This window comes from Gossypium raimondii, chromosome 13 (assembly GCF_025698545.1).
Source record: "Gossypium raimondii isolate GPD5lz chromosome 13, ASM2569854v1, whole genome shotgun sequence".
Taxonomy (NCBI): Eukaryota; Viridiplantae; Streptophyta; class Magnoliopsida; order Malvales; family Malvaceae; genus Gossypium; species Gossypium raimondii.
Window position 1 is genome coordinate 23,119,943 of NC_068577.1, and position 11,369 is coordinate 23,131,311.

Here is an 11,369-nt window from a genome sequence, read left to right on the forward strand (position 1 = left end):
AAATGTAAGAATAGCAGAATAAAATCAAAGGTTAGTTTCTATTTAGTTTTTAATCATTCTCTTTGTTTTTTTAATAGAAAAAACAATTTCATATTTTTTGGTTGTTGCTTAATTTTCACACTATAATTTTGATGTGTTAACATTTTTAAGTTGCTATAATGTGTTAATAAAAGTGTTTACTCTAATATTGCGATAAAACAATAACTTGTAATATTTGGAATATTGATAATTTATTAGAATAATTTTTAAGTAATTATTTTGTATTTGAATAATTGGTGGTAATTTTATAAATTTTCACAATTAAGTGACAAAAAATATTAATAATTGAGTAGCCATTATAAATTAGCAAAATTCAAATTTATTGATGACCTAACTTGTATGGTAATTTGGCTTAATTATAAAATTGCCTCAAATTATGTCACTTTAGCTAAAATATATGTTGCTTGTCGAAACCATCTTTTGAAAAATAAAAAAATTAGGTTGTCGACTCTAAAAAAATGAAAATTTGGGAGTTGCCACCAATCTTTTATTGAGGTGTGATTGTATCACCTAAAAAAACGGCTTTGGTCTACGAGTTTTAGAAAAACGGATCCGGGAGTCAGTTACGTACGAGGAAGGATTAGCACCCTCGTAAGGCCCAAAATTGGTACCTAGTTAATTAATTAGTGTCTTAAGGTCGAGAATTTGGAAAAAAACGTAATCCTTAGCAAAACTTAAAAGGTTACGTATTAAGACCCTTATTATTTCAAAGAAAGAAGATACCACACCTAATGCGTTAGGGCACAGCATTCTAATTTTCCCCAAAATGAATTGGGCCAAAATACTTGTACAATAAAACTTTAAAAGAACATCCACTTATCCAAGATTTAAGAAATCACACCCAATACGTTAGGGCACGATTCCTCTAAAATCCCAAACTCGAAATATTTTCTTTACTTTAAAAGAACATCCACTTATCCAAGATTTAAGAAATCACACCCAATACGTTAGGGCACAATTCCTTTAAAATCCCAAACTCGGAATATTTCATTTATTATTTTTTAAAAAATCTTCATTTCGAGAAATCAATGCGTCACATCCAATACGTTAGGACACAACGTGTTGAATTCCCAACAATGAGTTTTTATTTTTTTTGATTGAAGAGAAATGCTCGATTGTCGGATTTAACGAAGAAAATCGAACCCAATACGTTAGGGCTCAATTCCTTGAAAATCCTAAATCGAACATTATCTCAATTTTAAAAATTTTCTATCTTTAAATTTGAGTAAAAATGATGTAATGTGATTTTATACATACAAATGCTATAATAATAACAATAATAAATACATCATCGACATAAAAATATTATAAGCAAATGAATAAAAAAGGTAATCCATGACATGCAAAATATTAAATGTAAACACAATTATACAATGGATGGGATAGCAAACAAATAAATAAGGATAAAAGATGTACACATGGAAATTATGAAGATTAAAAATATACATATAATTTACAAATAAAATTTTAGGTTATAGAATTTATATATAAATACAACACATAATATACTTATGAAAATAAAGAAAAAATAATTATACATACATATATAAAATAATAAAAATAAGTATATTTTAAAAAGGAAAAAAGGGAGTATTTAATCACTTAAAACGTAAATATATACATATATATATGAAAATATTCATTAAAAAATAGGAAAATATTCATTTTTTAAAATATATATATATGTGTACATATAAAAAGAATATATATAGATAAAAAAATTAGAATAAAAATAATAATTACACTATTAATTAATAAAATAAATAAAAAGAACATAAAAAAAACTAAATTGAATTGCAATTACAATATCTGAGATAAATCAGCAAATAAATAAAAGTAAAAGGACTAATTTGAACGCGCAAGTTACATAGAGGGGCTGAAAGGGAAATTTTCCCTTCTCCTCTAAAACGGTGTCTTTCAAAAGGATTAAATTGGAATTTAAAATAAATAAAAGGGTAAATTAAAAAAATAAAGAAAAACTTAATTACAAAAATATTAAAAGGCGGAGGGGCTAAATAAAAAAATAAAATAAAATTCGCAGTGGTATCACCTTCTCCCTTTTTTAAAATCGTAAATAAGTAAAAAAAATAATCGAAAGAAAAAAATAGTAAGCCACCTTTAAAAAACTACTAATCGTTCTTTTTTTATTCCTCCTCCTCTTTTCTCCTTTTTTTTTATAATGAAATGAGAGGCCTCTATTTATAGTTGAGCCTCCCCAAATCTAATGGTACAGATCAATTACATCAACGGCTGAGATTAAAGGGTATCTACAAATTAAATCTCTAAGATTACAAAATCATATCTAAGATTATATATCATATCTAAGATTGTATATCATATCTAAGATTGCATATATCATATCTAAGATTGCATATCCTCAAATTTATGTTTCCATATGTGAGCTTGGGCTAAAATTAGGAATTACATTGATAATATTGTGTTTTGAGGCGAAATTAATAGATTATGTAATCTTTAGAGAAAAAAACAATTTAAGCGATTGTATTTTGTAGGAAACATATCGTCGTAGCTCACTCGATTTCATTTCACTCGGTTCCACTTCGTCGTAAATTTCATTTTAGACCTTTTTTTTAAAGAAAATTTGTTGGATTATATCGAAGTGAAAGAAAGAGGTGGAACATAATCAAATTCAATGGATTGGGGAAACGTGACCGCTGAGGATCTGATCGAAGCGCTTCGGGAAGTTGACTGGTCATCACCGCCGCGACCTCTCTCCGAATTCTTCTCCAGATTCACCGTCCCTCGATCATACGCCAAATGGAACAGCCGCCTTAAATGCAATCTCTACTAGTAATCTTTCTTTCTTTCTTTCTTTTAAAAATTTTAATCAGGTTGAATGCTGATCGTTGCTATTTACTTTCCTTGCATATTGCTTCTAAGACAAGAAAATTCTTTGAATTTTGATCTTAACTGTGGTTTTGCGGATTCCAGGATAAGCTTCACTCCTTTTAGTTTCTTACTTATTTTTAATGCTCTTTTGGCAGCTATCGAACCAATTATTTCATTCTGATTGTTCTCATTGTTGGTACGCACACAGGCTCGAAGTTTTTTTTTTTTTTTGACAATTGTATATTTTTTTCCTTCTAATTTCGGTGATTTTGCAGGTTTGGGATTCTTGAGGAGGCCGGTTGCTGTTTTAGCTGCGATTTTAACAGCGCTTAGCATCGCTTTTCTGAATGATAGGTAATCTATGTTGCAAGTGTCTGAATTTCAGTTACTGAGGTTCTTATTTCGATTGTTACAGTTGAAATGAATGGATGAGCTCTAGGATTGAAGGTCGCAATATGGTTAGATTTAGTTTCCAAATCTATAGTTGCTAACTATTATTTGTCATGTAGTTTCGCTGGTACTTTTAGTGAGAAGGTGACTAGAACAGTGAGGCAATTCTCTCCACATTTAGCAGCTAAAATGAGGCCTCCCTTAACGTAAGGTTTTTTTTTATCTCTGTGTCTGCAGAGTATGCATTCTTGATTTGGTTATTAACTGTTTCATTATTGCCAGTCCTGTTATTCGTGGACGTCCATCATCTAAAAGAACGATTCACATATGCGGTCGGCCTCGTTGGGTTTTTGTCTTCATATTCTCTTCTGGTATCAATGTGTTTGAGAAATGTTCTTTTTCTTTTTAAAGAAGAATTAATCAGTTTGCCGTTGAATGTAGTATGAGCAACTTATTTACCATTATTGATACAGTGAGTTTCATCCTTTGGTATGTATCTTGTGGTCTCTTGACTGTGCTATGGGCACTTGCCATTGCACTTGTTGGTAAGTAACCTCCTTATGTAATCTTTCTCATTCCCCCTTTAATCATGTTATTTATAAATCTAAATCTCTTTCTCTCAGCCACCGTCCTTCATGCAAGTTTTAGAACACCGAACCTGAAGGCTCGTCTTAACACTTTCCGTGAGGAATTTCGTGCAGTTTGGCGCAATTACAGTGAACTATAAGCTCTCAGAGCCTATAGCATGTGAGTATATCTGCATTCAATTTTATGTTGGATTTGGTTTCTTTTTTTATTTTATCAAGGCTTTCTCTTGATTAAGAGTTTAGCGCTGTTATTCTTGTTTTACTTCTATTGTTTTCAGCTCATAATCTGTGCTTTATGTTCACCTCCTTAATTCTGTTATGGAACATTGTGTATATTCATATTACATGTTACTCTTATATATTTCATGATTGTGGACTTTTAAGTTAACAATCATGATATGCAGAAGGGTGCATTAGGATCTTCTCTAAATTCTTTCATTTATTTGTGTTCTCTTGTCCACGCTTGTGTGATGATATGAAACCTTCTCTAAATAATGTTATTAGTTGCTGATTCACTATAAGTATCAATCGGTGCTTGACTTCCATCTGAGTATGGTAACTTTGTTATTGAAATGGAGCTTTTTATTCTAGGCTTACTAGTTGATAAAACATTTTCTTGATGAATAGACTAGTGGTATTCAGATTATCTATCTTTAACTGTTGCTAAAGCCTTCAGTCACTTCCTTGAGGAAGGATGGCTTGGATCTAGTAATCCCCATCCTTTTCCCAAGGTAAATAGGACAGAGCATTGAATTGAATAGAGATATGCAAATGAGTTCTCTTTAGCTGTTGTTGAATGCTTTCGTCACTGACATTGGGGTTCTACATGATAATACTTGGTAACTTATTTTACCTCTGGTATGCATCCAGGAAATGGTTAAATTCTCTAATTATCGCAAGGGTGGTTTTGGATTTGCTAAAACAATTCTTTTATGGATTAGATTCAAATTTATCACTCTGGTTTGCAGCTGATCTAGTCAAATCACTTGAAACAACTTGAACTGAAATGATCCAAATCCAAAGTGACTAGAACGTGAAATGATCCGAATCCGTAATGACTAGACCCTAAAACTCAGGCCTCAAACTCACAAAAACTTGAACTCAAAATATCCCAAACCCGAAAATTTGTTATCATGGTGCTGAGATATTTGTTTATCATTTCTGAACTCTGATATGTTTCTTATCTTTTAACTTCTATGTAAATCCGTCTCAATTTAATTTGAATTATACTTCTGGCATGCGAGTGATGTGGCTTAAACATAAGAATGAGTTCATGATGTTCCATTTGTGAGTCTGATTGTTGTGTTTGGTTTCAGGCTGATGTTGATGTTTCGAGAAAATAATTTCTTTAGCTGGATTAAGGTGAAGAAGGTTGCAGATATTTTTATTTAACAGATAAGCTTTAAATTTACGGGACCTCTTTTTTTTTTCTGTAAAGTGGCCGTTTCTATTTTCTTTCCTTTTTTGGAGAGACCATGGAGGAATTTTATCGATACCCTCCTTCAAGGAAGAAGGAAAAGAAAAAACATTTCAGATTCTTTGGAAGCAGTTAGCTCAGATATTCTTAGTTCTTGGGTTGGCAAGGTTACCGCTAATATTTCTATTAGCTGAATTTGATTCTTACTTCCAGTGTCTTGAAGCTGATAATAGTATAAATATAATAAATTATTATTAATTACATTCAATAGCTTAGTTTAATAATTTTTTTTTTTTACTTCTAAATGAAATTATGTAAATAATAGAGTATGAAAAAAAAGGATGACTTGGTTAAAAAAGTCAAATAAGTGATTTGTTTTTATAAAAGAAAAGTTTTGTATAAATTATAACTTGCGGGTATATACAAATAGAAGTTGATGTGTATAGATAGAGGTCCATACTAGAGTTGTTAATGGAATGGGCCGCGTGCCTGGTCCAGTTGGCTTGGATAAGGAATTTTTATTCATGGGTTAGTTTGGTTTGCTTGAATTTAAATAAAATTCTTTTAAAAATATTTGTGTTTAAAGTTAACTATAAAAATATATTAATATTAATATAGAAGTATATATTTAATTATTTTTTAAACAATAGTATGAGCTTTTTGAGTGGGGTGAATCTAGTTGAGCTCATGGGCAATCCGGCCTCAGTTGGCCCAACCCATGGAAACTTCTAGTCGGTACATTATGCAATTCTGTTACTAGGTCTTGCTATAATGCTCAAAACAAAATATGGCGTTTGATACGATAAATCTAGGGTTGTAAATAAGATGGATGTGGTTGCTTGAGTTCAATTTTAAAATAATTCAAATCAATAATTTTCAAGTCAAGTTTAAGATTAAGCAATTCAAATTATAGAATAATTCAAATTATAGAATGGGTCGAGTTTATCTTAATAGAAATCAAGGTGGTCAAAAGGTGGTCAATTAGCATGAGATTGATTATCATTACTCAAAACAGAATTTTGAAATTTGAGATGGTAAGTTTAGGGTTGTATGGAGATGGTAAGTTTAGGGTTGTATGTGAGATACATGAGCTTACAAACAGTTTGAGTTCAATTGAGAAAAAAAATCAAATTTGATCCCATGATTTAAGTTTAAGTTCAATCAACTTCAATGAGTTTTAGAATTTTAATAGAAGTTGTTATGTAAAGGTTGGTACGTCATGAAAATGTGTTATCAATCTGGTATGAGACTGACTATCATCTCAAAATATTATTTGGTATTTTTTGAAATAAAAATGCCATAAAGGGTGTAGTGTTTGGTATTTGTGATGGTAGTTTTAGGGTAGTCATTGAAATTAACGTAATATTTGAGTTTGATTCGAATAATTTTAAAATTTCAATTATTCTCAAGTCATGTTCAATCACGAGCCTTCCTTTGAGTATCTTAATATTCGTTTCGAGTAGCTCGTAAGCTTAATTAAGCTTTTGATTTATACATTTGATATTTTGATAGTTGATTACTATTTCACCCAAAAATTTGTAGACGAAATAAGCTTGAGATTGAGCTCGAACTTGGATTTGAGTATATTAACCATGTAAATAAGCTTTAATTAAATCAAACTTAAAGCAACAAGTTTCAAATTAAGCTTAAACATCTTGTTGTTTCAACTCGGTTTGGCTCGATTACAGTATACATAATCTTACTCTTTATTCTTGGAATGTATGTGCAGTTGATATAACGCAACATTAGTTTTTTATTGTTGATTAAAAATTGACATGTAAAAGTCAAAGACACTTCCTATAGAAAGGTTTCCCACTCTATTGAAAATCACACATCCAGTCAAAAAGGCAACAACCCGAACAAGTAACTTTGCCACATTGTCAACCTAAATATTAGCTTCCTTAACCATAAACAAGGAACCAACATTTGTAATTGATGTACAAATCATCCTAATTTCATCAACAATGGTAACAAATCACCAAGTAACATTTAAGGAAGAGGAAGATAAAATGTAAACAAATTCTTTGTTTCCAAATTCATTAATAACTTTGGTTCCACACTTTGCTCTTTCGAAGCAAACATGCTTCCTTAACTTTCGTATCTTTCCCATCTAATTGATCCCTGTAACATCCCTTGCCAACTCAATTGTCGGGTCTGAGCTACAGGATACCACATTCGTTGCCGAAACAACCACCGTCAAATATATGGTAAATATATCTTTCATGTCTTAAACAAATTCAAAATATGATGCACAATCTTTTTTGAGTCTCAATTGAGCTTACGAAATTTCTTTTATTGACTTGAGTATGAAATATGACCAAATTGTAAAGTTGCAAAATCTAAGGGTCGACATCGTGACATCGCTAAATAGTTTGTCACATCACGATGTCACATGCTGTCGGCCAATATTGCGACGAGGAAGATTGCTCGTCAGGAAGTGGACTTTGTTTTTGATATAAATTAGGTCATTTGGTACCTATTTCATGTCAACCTTTCAAATTCCAAGTTTGGTGCATAATTGCACAACCTTACTTGCATAAAATCATCCCAAACACATACCAACCATTGTATTTAACCATTTCAAACCAACCAATCCAATATACTTACATTTGACATCAAAACATATAAAATTAACTAATTCAAACTCAACCTATTCAATCATGCATTTTTTCATTCATTGCCATTATCTTGCACTATATCGTTTCATACTCAAACATATCATCTTAATGCCATTCACAATGTCACAACAAGTTATTAAAACATACCATACCAACAAAGCTTTATCATTACCAAAAATCAAGCATTTGAAAAGGTTCAACCATATTAACGTCTAAGTTAACAAAAGTATACCACAAAATCGAGCTTCAAAACGATTAAAGTATTATCGAATCAACAATGGGATAGTGTAAGCTTCTCGATGATCCGAAAGTCACGTTTCGGAAGTTGGTAATTTTCGTGTGTGAATATGATATGTAAATTGTGCAAGTATACACGTCGAATCAAGTAATAAAGTGATAAGTGAGATCATCTCCACAGGGATAGGATTAGGTATAGAAATGGTCTAAGTTATGATAACAATTAATATTATGGAAAAGTTGAGTTAAGTATGCAGTGGTAAATTAAAATAATAAAGATGAGTGTGAATGATATACTGACTAATATTGGTAAATGCTAAGGCAAAGCAAGAGTAAAAATGCAATGGCAATTACGAGAATATTTACGTGAATAAAACGCAAGTGAATAAATAAATAACTAAGACTGCTATGGAAAAGATGCTGTGACAACGGTTTGAAGGTCTACGATGTTGATTTGGCAAGTTGGGATTACTAAGAATCTACCCTTACTTTCAGTAATGCCTTAGCATAATCGTACTCAATTTACTGCTCAGAAGAGACCTAAAGTGACCTACTTCTTTCGAGAGCTAGATCTCAAGTTACCTGACTTGTGTCTATAGGCCTTAGCACGGTACCCTACAATATTTTATCTTCATTCTATACAAGCGCTAGTCTATGTATAGATTCTGTTGCAAGTATTCGATCGAATACTCACTTGCATCATTCAATTTCGGTCCAACTAATCTAACCTTTTCAGAATTAGATTCAGCTTATAGGCAGAATGCACACTCATGTATTTTTAGGGAATGTACGCATACAATTGGGAAATAAAAACAATTAAATGAAACATTAGATTAAATCAAATATATGCTTTAATCATTAAAGAGAATAAAAGTTTTCATCTTGTAATCCCAACCTTATGAGATTTTAGCTCATGGGTTCGTGATTAAAATTCAAGTTCAAAATAACATCCAATATCGTTTCAATCAATTCAATTCAAAGGAAAATAGATTAAGAAATAATGGAAGAACTTAGAAAGATGGCTTTCACCAAACCAATCGGCATCCAACAGCATAGTGTCCTGTGGTGGTTAAGAAGGACTGCCTTCAGTCTCCTCTTTCTGTCTGTACTCAACCGCTACCCTTTATTGTTGCGTCTAGATCTCCACACCTAGGGCTTCCTCCTTTGGCTTTCTATAAGCATTTCGTCATTGGGTAACTCTAACAGCCCACGATATCTTCTCCTCTTTTTAGGCAGATTTTTCTGGTACAAGTAGTATTGGGCTGAGACTAGTATGTGCTGAATGTTGACTCGATCATCTTCCTAAATTACCACGGCATACAAGATGGCAAACTATCCAAATTTTTTCCACGACAAACCTTCACTCCTTTATTTCTTTCTCTATAGCCTGCACCTGCTAATCCACCAAATATAATCCTTCTACACGCAATTAGAAGTATCTAACATGTAAACACTGTCCAAGCTCCTAATGCAAATGATAAATACTAATAAAATGTCCTAAAATGCCACTAAATGTACCCAAGTACAAGCAATTATCTAGGTCTAAAGGCATGAAATATAACTATTTTCGAGAGTTAGCAGTAATCTACAAGGAAAAAGGGAAAACAACAAAGTAAGCATATTGAATACTTAGTAAGTTCATATGAAATTTACTTAACTTACATTGACATTTCAACAATTTAACAATTAAAACACTTTGGTATATATTCGCACACATACACAATAAAATACCTTGGTATATAACATGACATCCTTTAGCATCTTTATACTTTCATGTACAATTCAACAACACAACCAATAGGTTAGTTCATTTGCATCACAAGAACTTATAAATCAATTCATATACATGTTCAAACATTACATCTCATAACATATAATATTCAAGCCATATATAATTTGCAACATAAGCAATTTGATTAATATCTAATCATTTCTACCATTTCATTTCTGTTAAATTTCCATTTTCTCGCCCGAGGGGAAACTTAGTAAACTGAAGTTGGACACACGGGACTATAGTTCTCACACAAGCTGACAAGAATCAAGAATCCACAACAAATGCTGGATCTCAAATAATCATGTAAATCCTTGATCGTTTTTATATTTGACCTTAATGGCATGTCATACGTATCTTAATCATTTACTAAGTTCACACGGGCTTTATTACCTTAATCGTATCAATTCAATCCTTGTAACAATATATATATATATATATTATATCAACCATGTAAAGATTTCATATCCATTCGGTACCTCGTACCTATTCATAATTGCCATATAATTCATACTTTACAATTTAGTCTATTTGATACCAAAAGTCATTACATTCACATCAATACAAACTAATAGGTAAAATAACACAATACAAGCATAACATGAATTAACATAGTCTGTTCCATATGAACTTACCTGAAAAAACAACAAACGAACAATCTTCAAGGACTAGTCAAAATTTTGCCTTTTCTTCGATTATCCTCGGTTTTATTCAATTATCGATCTATATAATAATTCAATTCAATTTATTAATTCTAAACATCTTATATCATCCTATTATACACATGAATTAGTTCAATTTCACTTTTGAATTCCCTAAAATTTTGCATTTTATTCAATTTTATCCCCAAAATCGAAATTACAATATCTTTCAAATTTGAGTTTCGATTTCAAAATCGATCTTAATTACATCCTTTTAAGACTCTTTATTGTCTATAATTATTGAAATTTTACATGAATTTTAAAATTTATACACTTTAACCCTTATGTTCGAAAACTAGCAATTAAACTTTACAAACTAGTCCTTTTCACTTCTAAGTTTAAAATATAACAATTTAGTACCAATTTATTCAAGTATTCATCAATGGAATAGCTAAATCAAGCTCCCACAACCTTAAAAACATACAAATTACAAGAAAAGGACTAAATTGAACATACTATATAAGGGACAAAAGTTTAAAAGGTCAACAACAATAGCTTATAGGTTTTCTTTGGTTAGAAAGCGATGGAGAAGAAAGAAATAAAAGATGACAACAATTAAGTTGTGTTAAATACTTAGATTATTTTATTAATTAATTAAAATTAACTAATTAACCTTAATAATTAACCTTAATCAAATTTAGTGGATGTTAACTATCTTCCACTACCGTTTTGAGCACTTAAAAGGGTCTCTCAATTAACTAAAATATATAGTGACAAACTTTTATAATTTAATCATTATACCTTAATTAACTATCGATTCGA

General features: G+C 31.0%; 1 protein-coding gene across 1 annotated transcript; it reads left to right on the top strand.

The window, feature by feature from the left end:
• The first annotated feature begins 2,509 nt into the window (after positions 1-2,509).
• Positions 2,510-5,548, top strand: LOC105767106 (PRA1 family protein A1). Its single transcript, XM_012586630.2, has 8 exons — positions 2,510-2,847; positions 3,042-3,082; positions 3,162-3,240; positions 3,396-3,482; positions 3,559-3,647; positions 3,750-3,821; positions 3,900-4,023; positions 5,180-5,548. Exons 1-7 carry the CDS (start codon positions 2,690-2,692, stop codon positions 4,001-4,003), a joined length of 630 nt encoding a protein of 209 aa, XP_012442084.1. The 5' UTR covers positions 2,510-2,689; the 3' UTR covers positions 4,004-4,023; positions 5,180-5,548.
• The last annotated feature ends 5,821 nt before the right edge of the window (positions 5,549-11,369 follow it).

What these genes read in the sequence shown, in the direction of transcription:
- LOC105767106 (XM_012586630.2), top strand. Translation starts at nt 2,690, where the DNA reads ATGGATTGGGGAAACGTGACCGCTGAGGATCTGATCGAAGCGCTTCGG. An exon ending in ATCGCTTTTCTGAATGATAG is followed by an intron (nt 3,241 to 3,395) that starts GTAATCTATGTT and finishes TTTGTCATGTAG; the next exon opens with TTTCGCTGGTACTTTTAGTG. An exon ending in TGTCTTCATATTCTCTTCTG is followed by an intron (nt 3,648 to 3,749) that starts GTATCAATGTGT and finishes TTATTGATACAG; the next exon opens with TGAGTTTCATCCTTTGGTAT.